The 24,602-nt window shown below is 35.1% G+C and overlaps 1 protein-coding gene across 1 annotated transcript; it reads right to left on the bottom strand.

Moving 5' to 3' along the window:
• Positions 1-302: 302 nt before the first annotated feature.
• LOC145278128 (1-aminocyclopropane-1-carboxylate synthase-like protein 1) lies at positions 303-24,337 on the bottom strand. Its single transcript, XM_080130408.1, has 8 exons — positions 24,083-24,337; positions 23,670-23,736; positions 14,474-14,571; positions 14,001-14,066; positions 12,733-12,833; positions 6,830-6,962; positions 2,874-3,015; positions 303-439 (listed from the first exon to the last, which is right to left on the bottom strand). Exons 1-8 carry the CDS (start codon positions 24,335-24,337, stop codon positions 312-314), a joined length of 990 nt encoding a protein of 329 aa, XP_079986534.1. The 3' UTR covers positions 303-311.
• Positions 24,338-24,602: the final 265 nt, after the last annotated feature.

Raw genomic sequence — 24,602 nt, 5'->3', positions numbered from 1 at the left:
CATGTACATATTCACATCTACTTCATAACGAAAACTAATTCATGCGAGAATATTGTTCAGTTCACGTCAATATTCTGTTTATTTTATTTTGCTATTTATATATTTGTTTCATAGCTTTCACCATTTCTAAATAATATATTTTATGTACTCTCAAGAATCAGTGTTGTTTATCCTGCATGTAGTTTTGATTATATTGTTTTGTTTTTTAATTCAAAATAAAATCCTGAAATTGATTAGGATTTTACATAATTTTACTTGATTTTAAGTATCTATGCACGACAGGTTACGGCGCTTACCTTGCTGAAATTGGCCTAAATGAAGTCGCCCCCACCAGACTTATGAATGCGAACTCCTAGTTTTTCAAGTCGTTTAGTTGCGATTCCGTATTGTATTTCCATCTGTTTATGTACCTTTGGGAAATATTCCTTCTCAAACCAATCTGAATTAGAAAATAGAAAATAATGCAAATTAACGCAATTTCGAATCTCATATTTTAAAAAAACTTTTTCACTCCAAAGTTGCAGGGATACTACGAGGGGCGTGCAATAAGTAATGCCCTTGACCCACTTTCCATAGGAGTAGAGCAACGAAACTTGGTACAGTTATTAGTCTTTCTCTACATAGGAACCACCCAGAGTTATGCATTTCTCCCATCGCTTGATGCAGCTCTGGAGATCGTTTTTGTAGAACACCCCGGATTGGTCCTCCAACCACGACGTGACTTCAGAAATCAAGGCTGCATCATCTGAGAAACGCTTTCCTTTCAAAACAACTTCATGGCTGGGAAGAGGTGAAAGTCAGAGGGTGAAAGGTCAGGAGAGTATGGAGGCTGGGGAAGGATTTCATAACCACAAGCCCGTGCTTTTGATCTGGCGACAGCGAGTTGTGGACCGGAGCGTTGTCCTGCAGGAGGAAGGTACATTTGCTGATCTTGCCCCGCCTCTTGATTTTAATAGCTTCCCTTAATTTCCTCAAAAGTGAAGCATAATAGGCTCCTATAATTGTGGTACCCTTTGCCAGGAAATCTGTCATCATTACTCCGTCCTGGTCCCAGAAGACTATGAGCATGCCCTTGCCAGCGGAGGGCTGCACCTTTGCCTTCTTTGGAGGTGATGAGTCCAAGTGCCTCCACTGCATTGACTGGGCTTTGGTCTCTGGATCATAGTGATGGGCCCAGGTTTCATCCTGTGTAATCAGTCTTTTGAAAAACTTTGACTCATCTTCTTGGCACATCTCCAAATTCATCCTCGAGCACTCGACACGTTCTCGCTTCTGGAATGGTGTGAGCAACCTGGCAGACACCTTATGTATATGCAAACGGTCATGAATGATAGTTTCCACAGACCCTGTACTAATTTTGATATCTTGGGCTATTTGGTGAATAGTAATGCGCCGATCTTCCAAAACGGCAGTCTCAACTTGACGGACAAATACCTCATCAGTGGCAGAAGGAGGGCGACCAGGTCTGGGAGCTGTTTCCACAGATTTCCGACCATATTTGAATTCACGATGCCAGCGTTTTACAAGGTCATATGATGGGGCATTATCACCATAAGTTTCTTTCATTTCATCAAAAGTCTCCATCTTTTCAAATACAAAAACCGGATCACTGCTCGACATTGAACAGGCTCCATTTCACACCTGACTCAGTTCAAACACCTGTAAAACAGAAACCACAATTAGTTCAGAGTTGTAATTTACCACATAACACATAGAGATATATATCATTGCACATGCAAAATTTCAGCTATATCAGACAACGGGAAGTGGGTCAGGGGCATTACTTATTGAACGCCCCTCGTATGTAGGGAGTTCAGCAGCGAGATGTCCGTTCAGATTACACTTTAACTTCTGCATGTCAGTACAGTTGGAAAAGCAGGAACCCGGAAGGAAGTTCCACAGTCTAGTAGTCCTGGGGAATAAACTATTAGAATAGAAGGCGTTCTTTCTTCTATGGATCTCTGTTGTGTAGAGGTTGGGTTTTACTGCTTTTCAGGTTTGTCGGGGGTATTTACTCGAAAGGGTACAAGTGCTTGTAGTTCGTCGGAGCATTCACCACTGTAAATTTTTGAAAATAATCCAAAATGAATTTGATTCATTATAGGTTATCGGTTCGAAATCATTAGACCAGTTCAACCAGCAACTGCACAAGATTTCAAAAGAAAATATACTTTATCTTCTAATCTTTATATGTTAGAATTTGAGTTACTGGTTGAAGAATTCGCATAATATAAAATTCAAAAATAAAAAAAATGTAAATTATTTTAAAACTTGGGAGAATTTCTGAACAGACATCGCATCTGTAATTATCTTCGTCAGTCGGTTCCTCCTTAATGTTGTCATTAGTTCTGGCTTCTAACTTGACGTTGGAAATCTAAGAATTCAGTAACATCGCAACATTTTCTTATATTTAAAAATGTAAAATTGAAGGCAGAATCGAAACAGTAAACTCGATGTTTTCAGTCTCATCCCTCTCCAACTAAACAAGTAGAACTTTTGTTAAGAGGCCTTTGTTTTCTTACATTACGAATAAACAAAACTGAAATTAGAATAAGCAATTTATTTTCACCATTTTTTCAGATTATAAAAGGTAAACATTTTCATTATAAATACAGCAAAAATATAAAAGAATTACAATTAACACCAAAAGTTTGTTATTAAGAAAGACTTTAAATTTACAAATTCACTAACCTCGTTTATACAGAAGTTCTATCTGTTTGTCATGTTTATAAAAATATACAGAAATGTCATCAATTAAATAAATAATATTATTATGTATCACGGTTACATAATTAGCTTATTGTTGTTTAAAACCACTGTTTAATCAAAATTACTAGTGGAATATTGTGAACGTTCTTATTAAAATTATTTACCTGTATCCTTTAGCAAAGATGTCAGCCAGTCTTGAATGAATAAGGGGATTGCGGAAAAGAATGAAACCCTCCGGAGAAATTTCAACAGCTGGCTGTTTTTCGAATGCAGGACACCACAACGGAAGCCAGATAAACCCAAATCCTGAGATAAAATAAATACAAATAACACTACAATAGTCTTCAGATGAGCAAAGAAATAGAGAAAGCACTAGATAAATCAAATATTGCAATGCCATCTATCCCGGGTTACACCGGTTTATTGAAAATTGTGATTTTGCTGTCAAGGTTAGTTAGAGCAAAAAGAATTCAAGGGTTAAGTTGCTAATGTATATCAGACTCAATTTCTAGAGTCGACGATAGTACTTAGAATAGGTGAATCGGGTACATATGAGAGAGAACGTAGAAAGAAAGAAAGGAAGAAAGAAAAAGTAAGAGAGAGGGCAGGAGAGAAATAGAGGAAGCTATATTTTCTCTCGCATGCAAGTCCGTTGGTTTTCTTAGTTTGAATGGAACGGTTGAGATTTCGCTGAGATGCAGAAGAAAGAGGCGTAAAGACAAGTCAGCCAACAAAAGATAAATACAGAACTGCTAAGACTCAAAAAGAATAAAACCAAGCATTCAAAATTAAAACCGAGCCTTTGTTCATTTATTCGTCGTTTACAGGTCCGAAGAGTCGACACAGAAAGAAATCAGGAACTGAAGTATGTCGAATTAATTGCATGTTATACACACATGAACACACATATTAAATTAGACGATAGACGTCTAATACAGGTCCATACATAGTCGGACAATCATGACTGCGCACACACCTATACATAGATATAGACATGGAGACACGCGTACCCACATGTATATCACACGTAAATATACGTTTCATGCACACGCCGCTCGTATAAAAGATACGTAATGAAAGACATACATGCCACAGACAATACTCCCCCCCCACTACGCAACAATGCCTCCCCACGGGACAGAGTTAGACACCAGGGTCGTTTTTTAACGTGGAGAAAAGGTACAAAAATAAAAATTGTCTCAGTCGTGAAGGATTTCTCCTCCACCGAAAGAGAGCAAGAAATAGAAGTGCAGCATCTGAAGAACAGATACTACACTTTGATCTTGTCCCGAAGGCCAAGAAGAAAAGTAACGTATATAAACAATCGACAGGTAAATTGATGGAAAACTAACGGAAAAATAAAATAGACAAAGAAACGGAAAAGGTAACGAATAAAAACAATCAACGCATAAAGCGATGTAAAATAAAGGGGCAATTAAATGGTAAGTGTAACAGACAAAGTAACGGATACTAAAACTCGATGAATAAAGCATGGAATAAAATGGAGGAAGTAACAAACAATGTAACGGAAAAAGTAACGGATAACAAAATTGACGAATAAAGCGGTAGATTAAAAGGGGAAATAACACATGAACACAGTAGCAGACAAAGTAACGGATGTAAGTGACCGACAAGAAAGGCGATGAAAAAGGGAGGAATAAAATTTGCAAAGAAACATTAAATAATGATGAACAAAATATAAACTAGACAGGTTATCCGGCAAAATAATGAGTAGCTTAATATCAAATTTGAAGCGTTACGCACGAGGTAACGCGGAAAATAAAGCAAAACGTCTAGAGTAACTTTAACAGGAAATGGATTATTACATCGGATATGGGTTTTCAGGACATAACAACGGAATCCGAAAAGACCAAAATCTCTAAAATAATTAAGCAATTATAACGCATTTGGGCTGGTGCATCTGCAACTAGTCTCTCGCTCCTTGACAGGGTTCAAAAGAGAATCGCAAACCTGATAGGCCCTGAACTGGCATCTAAGCTTCAGCCTCTGTCCCATCGACGAAATGTTGCATCCCTCTGCCTGTTCTACAAGTATTTTAGTGGTGAATGCTTTGATGAACTGCAAGCACTTGTGCGCCCACGACCTGAGCACCCTCGACAAACCCGACAGACTGCTGATTCCTACCCCCACACTGTAGAGATCTCTAGATGTAAAAGATCTTTCTACTCCAATAGTTTCTTCTCCAGAACCGCCAGACTTTGGAATTCCATTCCGGGTCCCTGCTTCCCCAACAGTACTGACGCGCAGAAGTTCAAGTGTAACGTGAACCAACATTTTTCTGCCCAAATCCCTACATAATAACCCGGTAGTTGTTGCCCCTGATAGTAGCCCTCTACATCAAAGTGGCAAATTTGCCTTGTTTGGGGTGAAAATGTAATAAAAACATAATTAAAAAAATACTCTTTAACAGTAAAAGATATAAAATAGGCAAAATAACGGACAAATAAACCAAATATTAAATGGACAAATTAATTAATACAATAAATAAGCGATTCAAGCCACTGAAGAATAAGGAAAATATAAAATGGGCAGAGTAACAGAAAAAATATCGAGTGGACTAATATAAATCTTTAAGCGTAATGGACAACAAGAAAAATAAAATAAGACGAGTCAACAAAGAAAGTGATATCCAATAAGAAATTTAACGGACAACATAAATAAAACAAATATGAGTTGGACAGATTGACGGAAAAAAGTAATAAAGACGCGAATATTGATTAGGCAGAATAATGAACACTGTAATGGGTAACCAAAGAAATAAAAAAAAACAGACAGTGTAACGGATAAGTAACAGAAAACTAATGGGCCCAGTAAAGGACAAAATAATCGCGATGCTTCCATTCTGTCTCAAGAGACAATAGACAACACTGTATGGGAAGATATGTATGTAATTGTGAAGAAAGCCTTACACAATCCTCAACCACACCTCTCATGAATTGGTACTGCTTGATTCCAGGAGCAAGGAGAGACTCAAGAAGACTGCAGATAAAGCCGAGATAAGCGGAGAACACATACAGCACCTGAAATTCCTAAATTGTCACCCATTTTAGTATTGACCAAGCTCAACGTTGTTTAACTTCGGTGATCTAACGGGAACCAGTGTGTGAACGTGGGTTAAACTAATTAATAGTGGTCCGAATAAAATATAGAGAATAAAACGGGGTAAATGAACGGGAAAGTGAATGTAAAATGGACAGCGTATCGGACAAAACTATCTAATGAAGACTATGATAGAAAAAGGAAATGTAAACGAAAATAGTAATTTGAAAATCAAGTGGAAATCATAACGGACTAAGTAACACGACTCGGAGATCGAACATCGGATACCGCAAAATAATTCTGTTTTTATTTGCAATGGTTTTCCTGATTGTTTTATTTTAATCGGCTATACATTATTCATTATTCACTCGGATGAAGGGTGCCAGCTATCGTATAAACGTAGCCGCTACGTCGCAAATGGACAAACAAATAAAACAAATAAATATATATTTTTTATTTTTCAACAGAAGTTTTTTTTTTAATCCCGTTTCTTTCGCCACTACTAAAAAATCCCTTGCTGCCACATATCGATTTTATCTGGACACTTTTCTCTTTCTTCTGACCGCACGTCGATATTTGTCAGCCACTTCTCGCTTTCACATTTACTCATCCATTTTTTTCTTCCCGACCACATGTTGTATTTTTCTCTTTCTTTTCTCCCTCTCCTCTAGCACACTTCCTTATTTGCATATGCGCTGTTTTGCTACTGCTGTTGCAGCCAATCTCTTCGCATGCTGGCCATCGTTCTCTGCTGCTTATATTTTCCACGCGCTCACACGGACTACGTTACATAAACACGTGTTCAGCTCTAATATTCACTTCACCATCACAGTTAAAATACTGAGAAATCATGAATATATGTTTTTTCTATCACTTGAACTACTTAAGTAAATGAAAACAGGTGCTGTTCACGACTACACCGCTCCAATATTAACTTCCCCATCACCGTGCACAGTTATAATACTGAAAAGTCTTGGATGTAATGTTTGCTACTCCCCACTGTAAATGAACGGCACGGTGTTCTATAATAACAAGTGCATAAACGACAACCATAGATTACCTTGCTTAATCCCCACATGAAATGGGTCATTTCCGGAACCGGATTCTCTATGGAACAAACACTGTGGAAATCATAGCAGTCTTGGTGAACCGATAGGCCGTAAATTTCATCAAAAACTGCATGGATGGCGTGTCTGAAAATAAAAATATTAACTAATTATGAATGTGGTCCAGCGCTAGAAATCATATTCGTGATCAGATATTGTGAAAAAAATAAAAAGGTATGGGGAATTATATCATTTCAGTGTGGCCTGTTGTTTAGTCCGATATAAAGGAGAAGAAATTTGAACTGGGTATTTTTTATATCAAAATTCCAGTAGTTATTTGCTTATAATTGTTCACCGAGGTTTCATATGTTTTTAATGTCTTCAAGAGTGTTATTATGATTTCTAAGAGCTTTAAGTATTTTAGGTCTTTTTAAGATTTTAGACGTATTTTGTAAGTGTTTAGATACTAAACAAATATTTAGGATTGTTGATTCTCGGGTTTAATCTTTTAAAATGTTAACTATATGGTTAGAAACATAAAGCTTTCAAAAATAAATTGAAAAATAAAACAGTATGCATTTAAAATAAATAACAAATATTAATAAAAAAAATAAATTACGAATAAATATATAACGATTGTGTTGGTAAATAGATACAACGTTTCTCGTTAGGAAGGTCGTTAATATTAGTAAAATTCTAGCCATTTTAAAATAAAATTCAAACGTGGATTAATTTCCCATTAAATAAGGAAGTAATTTTAAGTTTAGAAAGAGTGTTTAGATAAATGACATGTAAAAATAATTCGTACATTAGAACTAGTGGGTTGCATTACAGTTCTGAACTTTTATAGATGAGTGCTAATGGTTTGTATGGCTTGTTTTGATCGGGCTATTGTTCTCAGCTTGAGTGTTAATTTTGCAACGTTTCGGTTGGCGTAGCCTTTGATCTCCGCAAGACATGTTAGTCACCATCTTGGGGGAGGGGAGTTAATAGCTCCATAGATGGTTTATTACTTTTGGAATCGTTTATATTTTTTCGCCGTGGTTTTGTATATGTGAAATATTTTGGTTAGTAAAGGGAGGTAACTCTAATAAACTGTGACAGAGGATCATCTCCCTTTTACCGCTGAAATTTAAAGGAAAGTTATACAAATTCTTTTTATTTGATAAGAGGTCCCCATGTACTGCTGATATCTATGCTCGGTCTGCTTAGTAATTTATTTTTTTAGCATATGTGCTGCTTCCTTAGATTTTATAACTCTTCATCTTGTATCCCTGTCAATTATTTTCAACAAGTTCCATAAAAGGAAGTTTGCTCCTTTTATTTTTTTACGTTGTGGCCAGCTAATTTCCTCCTCCCCCTCCGTGTCACAGTTATACCGATTGAAACGTTACACAAATAACACTCAGGATAAGAATAGTAGTGCGTTGTATATTTTAAATAATTTGTTGAAATAGAATTTTAAATAGTACAAGGGGGAAACTCACACATAGTCTAGGAAAAATGGAATTATAGACATTTTTTGATAACTAATTAGCGGTGAAAATATTATCTCTGTGGTTTATACTTGACATCCTTATTTTCATCTAAACTCAAATGCGAAATCTTGGAAATATAGTTATAACATTTTGTGGAGAGGGTATCCATTAACACTACAATAAGTAATTGTTTCTTTATTCCCATGTCTTTGCAGACATTAAGCATGTTCCTTACGTGTTTATATATTCTTTTTCACCAAATACGTTTTCATTCTAAGGAACAAACTTAACAACTCTTTTCCGAAGAACATACATTTGTTTATGATGTTGTGGTGTTGGTGTTTCTGGTTTTGGGTGGGTTTCCGCTATTCAACGAAGTATGTGCAAGACATACTTTATAAACATGAATGAAACATTATGAGTGTGAATTAAATCTTATTTTCTGGTTTTGAAATAATAACTCCGATATATATATATATATATATATATATATATATATATATATATATATATATATGTGTGTGTGTGTGTGTGTGTGTGTATTTATATATATATATATATATATATATATATATATATATATATATATATATAAACTAGCGTGAGACACCTATAATTTAAATAATTTGTTAAAACAGAATTTGAAATAATACAACAATAAAAAAAAATAAGAATAGGAGGTGATAAAATGGATTTTAACAAAGCAACTTTCCTTAAACACATACATAACAGATCCACACGACATTTAATTGAGTCAGCTATAATCTCCCATTCCAGCAATATAATTAAGCAAAGAAAAGGTTTTTTTCACGTTGCTCCCTTTCTGTCGATAATAATTATTAAAGAAAACAACTTAGACACCGGTTAAACGCGAAAAAAAAAAAAATTCGTAATTTCACTTAATTTTATTTTTATTTTACTTATTTACTGTATTTTATCATTATCTATTTTTAGACTCCATTTTATCACCTCCTATTCTTATTTTTAGATACCATCTTTTAAGTTACTGCGCTATTTTTATCCCAATTCAATTATTTCTAATTTAAAAAAAAAAAAAAAAGATTCTTTCGTAATCTCGTGTCATTTTATTTATTTAATCTATCACCGCTATATGTCCAAACACAATTTTTAATCTCTACGATATTTTATCTTTTAGACGTAATCCACTACACTAGTTTACTCTAATTAGTTCTTCTCTCATAAAATGTATATACATGTATATATGACATCTAATTTACATAAGGAAAACATGCTGCTCTCCCCCATCATTATATATAGCCCCAATCCTCCGACTCTCTCATCAATGACCATCCCTCTTGAAGAAGCCCGCATAAATCGGGCGAAACGTTGAGTATCCAGGTCCTTCCACCTCCATTTTATTTCATATATATATATATATATATATATATATATATATATATATATATACTAGCGAGAGACCCGCCGTGGCCGGTCATACAATACGCTTAAAATGATATTTTAATTTACGCATATTGTTTATGTACTATTATTTTGAATCAATTCTCTATTAAATCCTTTATACTACATGGGATAACTTGCCCGATGGACTAATTCGCAACAAAATATTACAAAAATAATAATGATAATATCCTAAATAAAGTTCCGTCTGTGTTTGTTTACAATATCACGCCAGCTGGTATTTGGGCTTGATAATCTTAAAAATAGTCTTTTCTTTCTTATAAATAAACACATTATAGTGTGATATTTTACGTTACATTGGCCGTGGTTACACAGGTGTAACACAAAATATTCCCCTGTAAAAATTATTTTTTATAGAATAAGAAAGACTATTTTAAGATTATCGTTTTTTATGTTCGATTCTTATCCGATTAATTTCTGTACAAAATATATTTAAGAACACTGCCAGAAATATAAATTAGCTTTGTGTGAAATTTGCAAAGGAAAGGCACAGCCGTGTTGGACCTTACGGAGAAGGAAATCACATGCACACAACCCTTATCCCCGATATATATATATATATATATATATATATATATATATATATATATATATATATATATATTACAAGGTAGTCATCATTTATCAAGGCCCAGAAGCCATTCGGGGATAAGTGTTATTGTCTGTACAGTACGTTAGTATTGGAGATTTTATAAAGCATCTTACTTTAGAGGGCGGTTCATCCGGAATTTGTTTACATTGGACTTGAAAACATTCTTGTTGTAGTCAGGTTGGAAACAGGCAACCAGAACGGAGTTCCACAGGCGTGCACTTCTAAGAAAAAAGCTATGTTCATGGAATCTACGTTTTGATTTTGGCAGAGATAAGGACCGGGGAAAATTTTTGACAGTGGTTTCAGCTAGACGGGTGTTTATCGTAAAAGATTGGCGGGGGGGCTGAGATAGGAGCTCAGACGAGCACCTGTCATGGTAGTAACGATAAAACAAAGACAGGCTCGAAACGTCTCTCCTGTGGGAGAGAGGTTGCAGGGAAGAGAAAAGAGCATCACCCACTAGACCACGAAGCCTATTTTCTACTCTGTCAAGGCAGGATAGGCTGTTTTAGCAACTCCTGCCCAGATGTTGCAGCAGTACTCCATCCTTGGACTACTTCGCTTTTATACAGATAGAGAATTGCATCAGGGGTTAGATATCTTCTGGAGCGGTATAAGGATCCTACTATTTTTCCAGCGACCTTGGCAACTGACTTGATGTACGTGTTCCATTTCAGGTCAGGAGTAAAGTTCAAGCCCAGAAGCTTGTCAAAACATGGAGCTTCCCCTAGAGGAGATCCAACCATTTCAATTGATGCCAGATTGGGATCAGAGCGTTGATGATGTAAAGATAGGAGCTTGGTCTTAGATGCATTAAAAGTAACCAGCCACCTCCTCCCTCACTGTACCACGCGCTCAAAATCAGAGGAGAGAGAATAAGAGAGAACTTTGATGTGTTGCCATAGATGGTCGTGTTATCAGCATAGATGTCAACGAATGATTTTAGCATGTGTTTTGGGAGATCATTGATGTAGATCAGGAAGAGAGTTGGGCCTAGGAGTGACCCCTAAGGGACTCCAGCATTAATATTGCGGGCCTCTGATTTCTGCCCACCAACGTCTACTTTTATGAGCCTACCGGAGAGAAATGATTTAATGATCGCCAAAACACTTCCAGTTATACCCTAGCTTTAAATCTTTCGAAGTAAGCCCTTATGCCATGCCTTACCGAAGGCCTTTGATATGTCAAGAGCAATTCCCCTAGAGAGGAAGCCTTTGTCAAGAGATTCGCTACTCCTATGAGATATAACAGTTAGCACATCTGCTGTTGATCTGGCCGAACGGAAACCATACTGCATGTCACTAAGAAGGTTATTCCTGCTGAGGTGGTTGACTACTTCTCTTTTTAATATGGATTCTAGCAGCTTACTCATGGCACACAGATATATACGGATTAACTTTCGTTCTGATATTAGTAGAACACCAGGGAACTATAACATTAATTAGTTTATGCCAACTAAATCATACAGATTAAAACACATTTTTATACAGGTGTAAATGTATTTCGTTTCAAAGCCCTATCTATCAGGATGGCGAGAAAGGACATTTTAACTGTGTCATTTATTTTCATTTTCTCTGACCAGCACACTTACACATTGGAAGATCGTAAATGCCTATCAGTGACGTACATAAAAAGACACAATCACACACTGCACGAATAAACATTTTTGCCCCTAAGACCCAGACGCAATACATACACGAATATATAGCAAGCAGGCTAAATCTAAATCGCAATATCTTTTTATTGGTAAGATGTATTGAAAAACGCGTAACCTGCACATAAATCGTACGTGTGTGCGGGTGTGTCTCTATCTCTCTTTCCGGGGAGTAGCACTAAGATTGAGTATCACAGAAGACATAATAGAAATAATCTTAGTGTTAATATAACTACTGTTTCATAAATAACTGATATTTACAATTATTGCTAATAAATTTATTCATTAAAGCCACTTTTGCTGATTCTATAGCTAAGTGATATTGTGATATCGATTATTCCTTAAAACTAATTTTGATTTTATTAATTCAAGGGGTTCATGTGTGTGTGCGATTTCAACATTTCCTGCATAATCTATGTAATTGTTTGACTATGTGAAAATGGAATGTTTTCTATCCATATCTAACCGATTAGAGAGTGTGTAGTGTGATCTAAGTTTAGCATGCTGGCGATACATTAATAAATACTGATATTTCCAGAATTCCCTGTGATGTCTTAATTTGGGGTAATTAATAGTTTTTATTAATATAAGGTACTTTCCCATCCATGAGCCAACATTAATAACCATTTTTGTGTTTCCTATCGACTTCAAGTTATTTAAGAAAAATTACACATCCATTACGTAGTTGATAAAGAAAAATCTTAAAAGAAGTTTGAAAATCGAAAGAGACACAGCATAAATTGGGTTACTTACCTTTTTGCGAAATCGAGTACAGTACGTATTTCTTCCTCGCATAATATATCCCCTGTAGGATTATTTGGGTTGGCAACGAGGATCGCTTTTATTTTCAGACCCTAACGATCAAAGGTGAAAGAAAACAAATTATTTGGAATAATAAAACTTAAATGAAAATGATTTTTTTTGTTTTTATATTTTATAATAGTAAATAAAACAAAAACTTTTCACTCAAACAAATATGCTCATATCATAATGTAGCAAACAGTTGAACATTACATTATAATACTTAGAGTTTTATATTAGGATTAGGTTGCAGGATACGCTATCATATAGATATGCAGATCAGATCGAGAGCTTTTTTTTTCTCTTGAAAAATAAGACATCGAAGCGATTGAGTCATCCTCGATTCTTATCTCATTGGAAATGGAAAATGCAGTTTATATTGATGTACCTGCTTAAGCTCAAGAGAAAATGGAGACGCCCTGCTTGTGTACTTGTCAGGCAAGTGTTGCTCAAGCCTAAATCACACCTTTACTAAATCGGTACTGCTTGTGCTCAGTGGCAAGGAGAAGAGTTAGACGACTGGAAACAATGCCGAGATAAGCAGAGAGCACACACAGCACCTGGAATTTCCAAATAGCCACCCATTTTAGTACTGGCCAGACTCATTGTTGCTTAACTTCGGTGATTCAATGGAAGCAGGTGTGTCAACGTTAATTATGCCGTATAGTAATATTTTAGACAGTACTGCAAAAGTAAATGCTCTGACAGTTAATGACATATTTTGATGTTCTTTTAAAGTATGCCGTTTATTCCAGCCACCAACACAATAAAGAAAATGAAGGAACAAAAACTTTAAAGGTGTTTCTGTTGCTTATTTGACTGCCTAAAACAAGGCCTTAGAGTATATTGGCGTCTCTAGCATTAGCGGAACTTTTTGGATTCTAAGAACGAATTGTGTATTCTGACAATGCAATTTGCAGAGTAAAGCCATATTCTCGCGATAAAAGTCAGAACATATTTCCTAGTCTTCTAGAGGAAGATACGCCCAACGTACATTGGCTGGACAATATTAATTATCTCTTTTTAAATAGATGAACGAAAGTAAATCATCTATTTGGGAGAAGAGGCGTCAGAACAGATAATGATATGTTTAGTTATTATTTTAATTTGCGTCATCCAGTAATGAGTATACAATCACAGTAAGGCGGACAATGACAAATAAACCTATATGAAATGAATCGTAGTGATAAGATCATAGTAAAAGATAATAAGGTACGCACGTCAAGCACAGCTTCATTGTAAGCCCTTTCTAGATTTTCAAGTGTTATCTGATAACCTGGTCCATCCTGAGATAAAAATAAAGAAAAAAGATTTTAATCTACACCATAAACAAAAGTTATCTCACATGAAACATATTAAAATTTTCTCCCCTGAATTATACTGGCCAACAGAAAATTTATCCGTTACTTGATATAACTAGTTCTTAACTTGTATTTTACGTTATTTTTTTTTTTTTTTGGACAAAAAAAATTATTAAAGCAAATTTTACAAGCAATAAAAATTCTCATTCTAGAATTTTACAACTTCGATTTTTTTTTTTTTTTTAAAGAAAACTGTAGTAGAAGTGTAATAATTTTAATGCATCGAGTGTAATGAATATAGGTAGAAGTCTATCTAATATATCCATACTTATAACTATATAATATATAATCGATGTTTTAAAGGTATAGAGATAGAAAAAGTAAATACTTACATCGCGTCTTATGTCGACATCATAAGTACGGGCTCGTGATTTTGCATACAAGTCATTTAGAAAGCTCGAAAAATACGGCGCTGGACACAGAAAGTACTCTGCAAGATGAGAGTAAATATAAATTGAGATACCATTATAATATGTGGTCTACGATTTAGATGTGACCTGTGAAAATCTGTTTTTGTTATAATATGTGGTGTACCTCTTGAACGTCGCCTATAAAATTCTCCGTTACTATATGTGGCTTATTTTTTTAATGTGGTCTATGAAATTCTAACTAGTTGACGTGCTGCACATTTTGAATATGCCTTATGAATTTATGTTTTTTTTTTATAATATGATACTTGACTTTTCAACGTGGCCGATGAAATTCTGTCTATATATATATATATATATATATATATATATATATATATATATATATATATATATAAAGAGAGAGAGATAGTATGTGCTCAACTTTTCTAACATGGCCTATAAAATTCTGCCTCTGTTGTAGTACATACACTACCGTTTGAATGAGTCATATGAAGCCTACCTTTCAATATGAGTCATTTAATCCTGTCTTTGATATAATATGTAACCTTCCTCCCTATTTGTTATAATATGTAGCTCATATTTTAATATTGTCTATGGACGTTTTTTAAGAAAACATAATTGCGTGATAAAATATAGTTACATAAATTTCATTCAAATACGACAACTTACCACCATTTTAGCCATTCAAGAGATTTAATTCTATGTTTTTGAGATAATAAAATATTTTAACAAGTTCAGAACAGATTTTCTAACAACAACCTGTTAAGTAAAGAATCCCTACTAAAAACTCTAACTATGAATCTTAATTCAAACAATTGAAATTATTAGCAATTCTTTTAATGATTAGACATTAATTAAATTGTACAATCTTAGCATTTTTAATTGCAAAATACAATTTATAACTTAAATTTATTTCTTAAAATTAAAAACAAATATAAAATATAATTAGTTTTCATTAAATTACTGCTGCTTATCTCCATAAATATAAGCTTATTAGGATAAGACGCATTCAAATCAGTAGATGAAATACTATAACCAAATGAAAGAGCAAACCAAAAACTATAACGGCACCAAAACAGATCATTCACGTAATTAATCCTAACACTAAATGACGTAATGAATGACGGATCTCTATTGCACTTTTAAACATTAGAAAATACCTTTAAGTTAATTATCTTAATTGAAAAATTACATTACTTATTTATCGCAATTATGTTTTGAACATTTCAATCTCGTTCTATTTTCAGCAATGTTCGTGCGTCTTATTCTATCAAAGATGAAACACATGGTATCGGCAAAAAAGAATAAGAGGAACAAATGTCAGCAAATGCATCTAACGTTTATTAATAGTTGGCGGCGTTAATATATATATATATATATATATATATATATATATATATATATATTATATGTATATATATATATAAATGTTTAAAGGTACAGAATTTGTATATAGTTTTTAAAAAAGTAATAGGCGGAAGTTTCTCGAGAGCTCTTTCGGCTATCATCTCGTCAGGAGGAAATCGATAGCAACCTAAATAATATTGTACCGAAAATAAAGAGTTCTATAGGTGGAACTTATTAAATGTGCCAAACGTACGGTGACACTAATTAAATTTATTTACGTTTAAAAACGATTAGAATATTGCCACAACGAGGGAGAAAAAAAAGCGGGAGAAAAAATCAAAGTTCCCCAAAGAGAAACAATGCGTTTGATGTTTCTTTTTGCCGGCACAAAGAAGGTTGACGTACCGCGATAGAGACGGTCTCCAAAATCTTTAAATGGTTTTTGGAGTCCGCTCTATGTAGCACTTCGAACCAATCTATTTTATATCTATCGGCACAGCACGGGTTGTCAACCAAATGCTGGCCAATAGCAGAGTCCAAGGCTGCAGAAGGAGGGAGACCACCAGACCCCATCCTCCCTTGTCTGATCTTCGATGGAACATGCTGGTTTATACGAGTCAAAAGGCGCAAGGATGTTCGCCCAACATAACCAGCATCGCACTGGCATCTAAACTGATATAAAATATTACTATTTTGATGTAAGGCAAACTATCCTTGCGGAAAGACGGAAAAGCAGATCTCGTAGTATGTTCCAAACGCAAGGACACCGAATTGAAGCAGGCGTAAATACTTCTTCGAATCTGTTTGGAAATTCTATTACTCCCCTCCCTAATCCACGGAAATTTCAAATAAACCGGGCATTTCAAGGGTCCAAACTTTTTAGGGGATTTAAAATCCGCAACCTTTTTGAAAATACAGTCATCAATAAGGTCAACATTATTGATGAATATTTCCCTAATCTTATCGAGTTCAACATCTAATCTATTAGGCGAACTAATCATGAGGGCTCTATGTACCAAAGTATTAATTAAGCCGACCTTACGTGATTTAGGTACAAAAGACAGCCAGTTCACATATAGGCCAGTAAATGTCGGCTTTCTATAAATTGTAGTGAGAAAGCCCTCCCTTGAGCGTTCGACAAGAATCATCCAAGAAAGGAAGCGAATTGTCCTTCTCACTTTCCATAGTGAACTTAAGAGCCACATGTAAAGAATTCAACCTATTAAAGAATATCGACGCTTCACTTTGCGAAGGAAAAATAGCAAAAGTGTCGTCAACATATCTGAAATATGCAGTGGGTTTAGTTGTAGAATTAAACATAACGGATTCATAGTACCCGACGAAAATATCCGCTAAAGTTGGGGCCAACGGACTCCCCATTGAAACCCCGTCAACCTGACAGTACATAATATCACAAAAACTAAATTCCACGGATTTCGTACACATTAAAATGAGTTCAATAAGAATCTCTTTAGAAAACCGTGGCGCAGTCAGGCGACCATCATATAAAGCGTCGGCACATATGCATATAGTCTCATCCAACGGTATGTTGGTAAAAGGACTAGAGACATCAAATGAGCACATGAAAGACGTTTCTGCATTTGAATCCAACCCACGTACACAATCAACGAACCGAAAAGAATCTGGGATACAATGCGTGGTGTATAACTCACGCACAGGTTGCAGAATTTCCACAAACCACTGAGCCAAAGAATGTTGTGCTGAACCAACCATTGTTAAAATAGGTCTCAGTGGAACACCTTGCTTATGGATTTTGGGGAGACCATACATTCTGGGACGTTGTAACCCAGAGGGCCTGATCCTGTCATGGACATCCTTGCAAAAAACCTTCTTTTTGAATAATGCAAGTAGACGTATTTGCATTTTAGCCTCGTTCTTGCAAGTATTATCCGTCAACTCGACAGAGCCGAGTTTACGGAATTTCGAACCATCATTGAGAATAACTGCCATTTTCTCAACGTAGTCCGATTTATCCAAAATCACCACTCCTGCACCTTTGTCTGGTTTACAGATATAAATATCGGTATTATTTTAACGCTTTCATAGTCTTAAATTGCGTTATGTTCCAGACAAAGTTGCTATGATCGACAGGAATGTTACTATATCGGTGAGCTAAGGCAACTAAATTAGATTTCATCCCAACAATATTTTTCTGGGGAATTCGGCACATTATGTCTAAGTTGAGAGAACAAAACTTCAAAGGCAGAAAGAGTTCTCTCTTTATCTACTCGTAGGGGGAATTCAAAAATTTAAACCCCTAGACAAAACTCTATTTTCAATTTCTGTAAGGACAGTTTTTGAAAAATTGAAAATATATTTGCTTCCATTAGTGGGTTCACACCCATATCTTCTGCGAACCAGAAGAGCAAGTTGTTTACTATTATCTTTGGAAGCATTTTGCCTAGAAAATTGATCACCAATATATAAATATTTGCAAAAAACGGAAAAAGTCAAAAAAGGACAGGGACCCCTTCAATACGGACCAAAGTTGATGACGATTACTAATATACGTCTCAAGATTCTCCGTCAACTTATTCATGTCGTCACGTATAAACGCACGCTCCATAGACAAACTTGGCTTCACTCTAGATGCAGCAATACGTTTACTAATGTACACTGGGGCTACATCTTGTTCCAGACAAGAACGCAAAAAAGCTAAGGAGAGATTGGTAGATCTAATTCTACTCCTTAATCTGACAATATTATTACATAATTCTATTTGTTGGTGTATGTACCTCTTCCGTAAATATTTAAATAAATGTTTAGAGGTACAGAATTTGTATATAGTTTTAAAAAAAGTAATAGGCGGAAGTTTCTCGAGAGCTCCTTCGGCTATCATCTCGTCAGGAGGAAATCGATAGCAATCTAAATAATATTGTACCGAAAATAAAGAGTTCTATACGTGGAACTTATTAAATGTGCCAAACGTACGGTGACACTAATTAAATTTATTTACGTTTAAAAACGATTAGAATATTGCCACAACGAGGGAGAAAAAAAAAGCGGGAGAAAAAATCAAAGTTCCCCAAAGAGAAACAATGCGTTTGATGTTTCTTTTTGCTGGCACAAAGAAGGTTGACACACCGCGATAGAGACGGCCTCCAAAATCTTTAAATGGTTTTTGGAGTCCGCTCTATGTAGCACCTCGAACCAATCTATTTTAAACTGATATAAAATATTACTATTTTGATGTAAGGCAAACTATCCTTGCGGAAAGACGGAAAAGCAGGTCTCGTAGTATGTACCAAACGCAAGGACACCGATATCTCTGCACGCATATACGTACAGATATACAGTGTGATACGTCGAAGAATATGGATACAGGCCCCACACACATGTACCTACATACGCAATAATGAACGCACACGCACTTAGGGTAGTGGTCCTAGGTAGCTATACTTATAGATTTGGGGGAGGAGTTTGAGGTAGTTTTATGGCGATTAGGTATTGTAGTTATTGTTCAAAGTTAGAGTATTTGTTTTTAGGGTATTATAGATCGGTTCAGGCGGAAGGATATATTGGAGGATCATACTCCAAGGTATATGTCTATGCACATAAGATACCGGTCAGTTATACACTTCAATACGTACTTACCTATGCAGGTGCAAATCCACATTGTTATATGTAAACAAATTTCCGTGTTAAATCGTGGAGGTTGCATGTAGGGTGTACTGGGGTTGGGTGGGTGAGTTTGGCTAGGGGGAGGAGAATTGACGCCGATTATTGGGTGGTTATGTGGGATAAGATTATGGGGTATTTAGTGTTGGGGTTTGTGAAGAAGCATTTATACACTTTAAATCTATCCTTAAACGAGGTGCTGGCCAGGCCAGTATAGTATTTTTTGCCGTTTGGGTTTTCTGTAGGTGCGATTGTAGCTTTATATACTACTTCTGTTTGTAGGCATTGTTGATTAAGTGGGAATTTCGATTTGTTGGCGTAGTTGCACTTGTTCTTGTTGGTGTTGTTTTATTTTCATCTTTGTTAAGTATTTTTCTGTTGTTTTTCTTGATTATTTGTTCTAGGTTGTCTGTGCAACTGTAGCTGAGTTTAATTGTGTTTTTGTTGAATATTTTGTGTAGTACGTGGTTGGGCGGGAATTGGTTGTTTATTAGTTGGAAGAATTTAGTACCAAGTTTTGTTTTGACCATTGTATTGAAGGGGAACGGTTGAATCAAATTATTTTCCTAGTTCTATTTCTCTTGTTTGGGGTATTGGGTGGATTAGGTTTAATGTAATTAAAGGTGGTGTTTGGGTGACCACTTTTCTTAAGTGAATTTTCGTAGAAGGGTTTGTGTTTGTTAAAAATGTCGAGTTTGGAGGAATTGGTGCTAAGTCTTTTTTCGATAGATGTAGGGATGTGTTTAATGATATGTTTTGGGTGATTTGATAGTGGGTGTATATAGAGTGGGTAAGTATCGTCTTTGGTGTAGGGTTCTGTATGTATTATTTAAGAGGTTAAGAGTTATATCGAGAAAGTTGACGGTTTTTATGTTGAATTTGATATTTAGTTTTAGGCCTATTCTGTTCATTTCTTTAATAAGTTTTTTTTTATTTTTTCACATTTGGGGCCATTTGAGTTTTCAACTATTATAAGGCCATCATCTCTATATAGTCCTATGTTTTTGTTATTTATATATTGTATAGGATGAAGAGGCCGACAAGGTCAGTTGCTTCTGCTGAGTGACGCCCCCATTGAGAGGTTCTTCTTAGTCCATTGGGTGACTTGGCTAATTAGGACTGTTTTTCTAGACTTTTTTATAATGTCTATTTCAGATGGTTGTAGGTCGGAGAGTAGAGAGGCAAATTCCAAGGTTTCGTCAAACAGTTCTTTTGATATGGAAGGATAGTAGATTTCGATATCGAACTTGACGAAGGCGGCCTTCTTTTTATTTTGGATGTTGTTGAACCATTCTATGGTGTCCTTATTATTAATCCATTGTTTTAGTTCGTATTTGGTTTTAATTTGTAAGTTAATTCTTTCTAATATTCTTTTGCTAACTTTTCCTATTCCGGGCTTAGTGGGGTTTATGAGTCTAGTTTGGGGTTTTACATCGTAGTTGGGGTCGTGGTTCTTAAGCATAATGTAGGCTTCTTTGTTCGCTAGTTTTCCGACTCTGTTGCTAATGCTGAGTGTGTCAGTTATGTTTTTGCTATCTAGTTTGATGTATTTGATTAGATCTATATCCGATTTTTTATAGTTGGTGATGATGTTTTCTTTAAGCAGTTTTAGGTATTTTTGTTTTTGGATTTTCTATAAGTTATGTGTCCTGTCATCTTTGACATACAGTAATTTGGAGAATGTTTTTGACTAGTTTGTCTAGGTGGTGTTGGAATGGTTGTTTTTCTGTGGTCAAAGGATACTTTGTTGGTAAGTTCCATGAGATCTGTTTCGAAGTTGTGGAGTAGGTCAACAATTGGAGCTGTATCCTTATTGGCGAATCCGTGGTAGTCCTTGTGGTTGTTCCTTCATCTTTTCCCTTTAGAAGGAAATATGTTTTCCATCGCATCCTTCTGATTAGTTCTTCCATTCTTAGGGTGAGGTTTAGCACGTAGTTTGTTTTGCTTGTCGTTAGTATGTTCTTGAGAGACAAGTTGAAGTTCACCTTTTCCATGACATAGGATATATATATATATATATGTGTGTGTGTGTGTGTGTGTGTGTGTGCGTGTGTGCGTGTGTGTGTGTGTGAGTAACGCCGATAAAACTTGAAAATAATATCCAAGATAACAAGTATAATCGAACAGCAAACATTTCGTTAAAAAATTATTAGCTCTAATCACTAACATCACGAGATTTCGTACTCTCCTAGTCCTAACTTCATTCTAAATTAAAAGATATCGATTTCAAATAAACAATTACATTTGGGTAATTAGAATATAAAATTAATTGGTTGTAAAAACGATAAAGAAAAATGCATGAATGCATGGACTATAAATGTACGTAAATATGTTTTAAATATGGTGATTTGACATCGGCATGATTTCCTATCAAAGCGTGTTGATGGTTTAAACAAAATCGTTTCCAGTCTGAAGATCGCGTGAATATAAGGATTAGTTAGCTTTTTGGTTTGGAATGAAGAAAGTTATAAAATTTTTAGATCTTTTTTACACGGTGGTAACCACTTATCAAGGCCCGGAAACCACTCGGGGATAAGGGTTATTGCAAGTACAGTACGTTAGTGTGGAGATTTAATGAAGTGTTTACTTAAGAGGGCGGTTCATTAGGAATTTGTTAACGTTGGAAAGATATTTTATACCTGTACCCTTTGGCTAGCAAAACGAGGCATACATTTGTTTTCCAACACTTGTTAACCGTATAAATCAGAAGACTAGTATAAGGTAACTTGTATTTGTTTGTGGTTTCTTGCCTGCCAGGGGTTTATACTGGGTGAGAAATTATTTCTGAAACAATTTTTTTAATCAGTTTAATCAGACAGTGACTTTTATCTGCAGATGTTTAAACAGTTTAACGACCAACTAACACTACAATAAAAATGCGATTCTTTTTCCAAGAAGATGGCGCTACATACCACACATCTCAGAGATACTGACACGAGTTCAGGACATGTTTACGGAATAGAGAACAATAAGAAAATGTTACAATATTTTTGTAATATAATGGGCTACAATCCCGTATAGTCGGGTGATTCTATTTTTAAACGATCCTGCTAGGAAGTGACGAATCGTTTTGCTACCAACCAATCAGAAACCAGAATTGCTCCATAAATATCAAACTTTTCTGTAGCACTTTCGCGTGTTTTTCCGTCTCAACACGGTAAGAATATTTTACTCTGTGGATTCCAACTCGAGAAATGTCTACTGCAAACCAGTCAACTCCCAGGACTTGTGTAGAAAAACGAACCATAGGAAACTATTCTGTCTACTGTAAACCAGTCACCTTTCAGGACCTGTGTAGAACAACGAACCATCGGAAACTGTTCTGAAACTAAACATGGCTTACACTTCTATACTCGCCACCACGTTCCCTGGACTTGTCATCATGTGATTTGGGACTTCAAAACAAAACGTTTATGCAAATAATCCTCACAACCTAGGCTAACTAAAGGAGAACCTTACGAACGCTATCAGGAGAATCATCAGAGAAGATCTACAGTATCTGCAAACATTGTTAAACGTACCAGAAATGCATAGATGTCAACGGGGAGCACTTCCAGCATCTTTTATAACACTACAGGTAATTTAAACAATGCTACAGGTCATTTAACCGATAAGAGAATGTTCTCTCTACTACATTTTGGGCTACTTTTAAGTGGGCCGCTCTGTACATACACTCAGTATTTCTAAATGGTATTAGATAACTTTACGATAACAACAGTTATGCAAACTTATTAGTTATACAATTGTATTTTAACAGTTTATAAAGTACAATAATATATTATTGATATTCATAAAAGCTGTCACTACAATAATGCAAATTTATGAAGACTAATTTATACTTTATTCTGCTAATAATGTTAGATCGCATTCATCTGAAATTACTTCCTTGATTGACAAAGGATTTTATAAAAAATAATAGAACCGAAATATATATTTTGTTATCAAGAGCATTTTAAAATTTCTGCAAGAGAAATGAATGAAACATTGATTTTGTAGGAACAAAACGATTTACTACAAACATTTCTAGAGATTGTTCGGTCTAAATTGTATATATTGGTTGACATCTCGTCACAATATATATTCGCATGTGGCTTCTACGCTTATGTTGTTCTCTGGCAACTGATTAACGTTCCCATGAATTTAGGGGACATAACAGAAATAAAACACTTACCTCCTTCATCAACCAAGCCAAAAGCAATCAGATCAAGGACACATGTTACCCCAGTGACAACCACCAACTGAAATAACAAAAAAGATAAAAATTTGCTGAAGATTTAAAAGAAATGTTTTGCCATAAAATCTGACTTTACAATAAAGATAATTGATGTACTGTTTAATAATCATTGCATATACAAGTAGATATTCGCAATGGCCGATGATGATGATGATGATGATCATCATCATCATCATCATCATCGTTCATACAATTATTTAAGAGATACTAGATAAAAATTATCCAATAAAATGACAAACATTAATAAAATATATTTAAATCACCGTTTTTAATCGAATCTCGTCGCTAGATGTACGAATATCCGATTAAGGTAATACTCCAAAATTGATTGTAAAATGTTGACGTCAAACAGGTCTTGTCGATCGGAGTTGGTCAAATGAAGGTTGGAAGTCTGTTAGTAAGACTGAAGAGCCGGTTGTTGTAGAACGAATTGAATGCAACTCTCGTGGGAAAGCTTTATCTGGAAAACCAGTTGTGTTTTCATGTAACTGTACACAGCAAGTGACCCTCAAAAGCGAGAAATTTGTCGAATATAACAGTAGACAGCGAATTTCATAGAAAAGGGCAGATCTGTTCGCATTTAATTGTTGTAACTCTATAGGCATTTAATTGTAGTAAGTGTATAGGCATTTAATTGTAGTAAGTATATAGGCATGAAAATTGTAGTAAGTGTATAGGCATTTAATTGTATTAAGTGCATAGGCATTTAATTGTAGTAAGTGTATAGGCATTTAATTGTAGTAAGTGTATAGGCATTTAATTGTAGTAAGTGTATAGGCATTTAATTGTATTAAGTATATAGGCATGAAAATTGTAGTAAGTATATAGACATTTAATTGTATTAAGTATATAGGCATTTAATTGTATTAA

Source organism: Euprymna scolopes, chromosome 6 (assembly GCF_053919585.1).
Source record: "Euprymna scolopes isolate OS-2025 chromosome 6, ASM5391958v1, whole genome shotgun sequence".
Taxonomy (NCBI): Eukaryota; Metazoa; Mollusca; class Cephalopoda; order Sepiida; family Sepiolidae; genus Euprymna; species Euprymna scolopes.
This window is presented reverse-complemented; position numbering and strand designations above follow the sequence as displayed.

What these genes read in the sequence shown, in the direction of transcription:
- LOC145278128 (XM_080130408.1), bottom strand. Translation starts at nt 24,337, where the DNA reads ATGCCTATAGAGTTACAACAATTAAATGCGAACAGATCTGCCCTTTTC. An exon ending in AACTCCGATCGACAAGACCT is followed by an intron (nt 23,737 to 24,082) that starts GTTTGACGTCAA and finishes TTGTTATTTCAG; the next exon opens with TTGGTGGTTGTCACTGGGGT. An exon ending in GTACTCGATTTCGCAAAAAG is followed by an intron (nt 6,963 to 12,732) that starts GTAAGTAACCCA and finishes TTTTATTTTCAG; the next exon opens with ACACGCCATCCATGCAGTTT.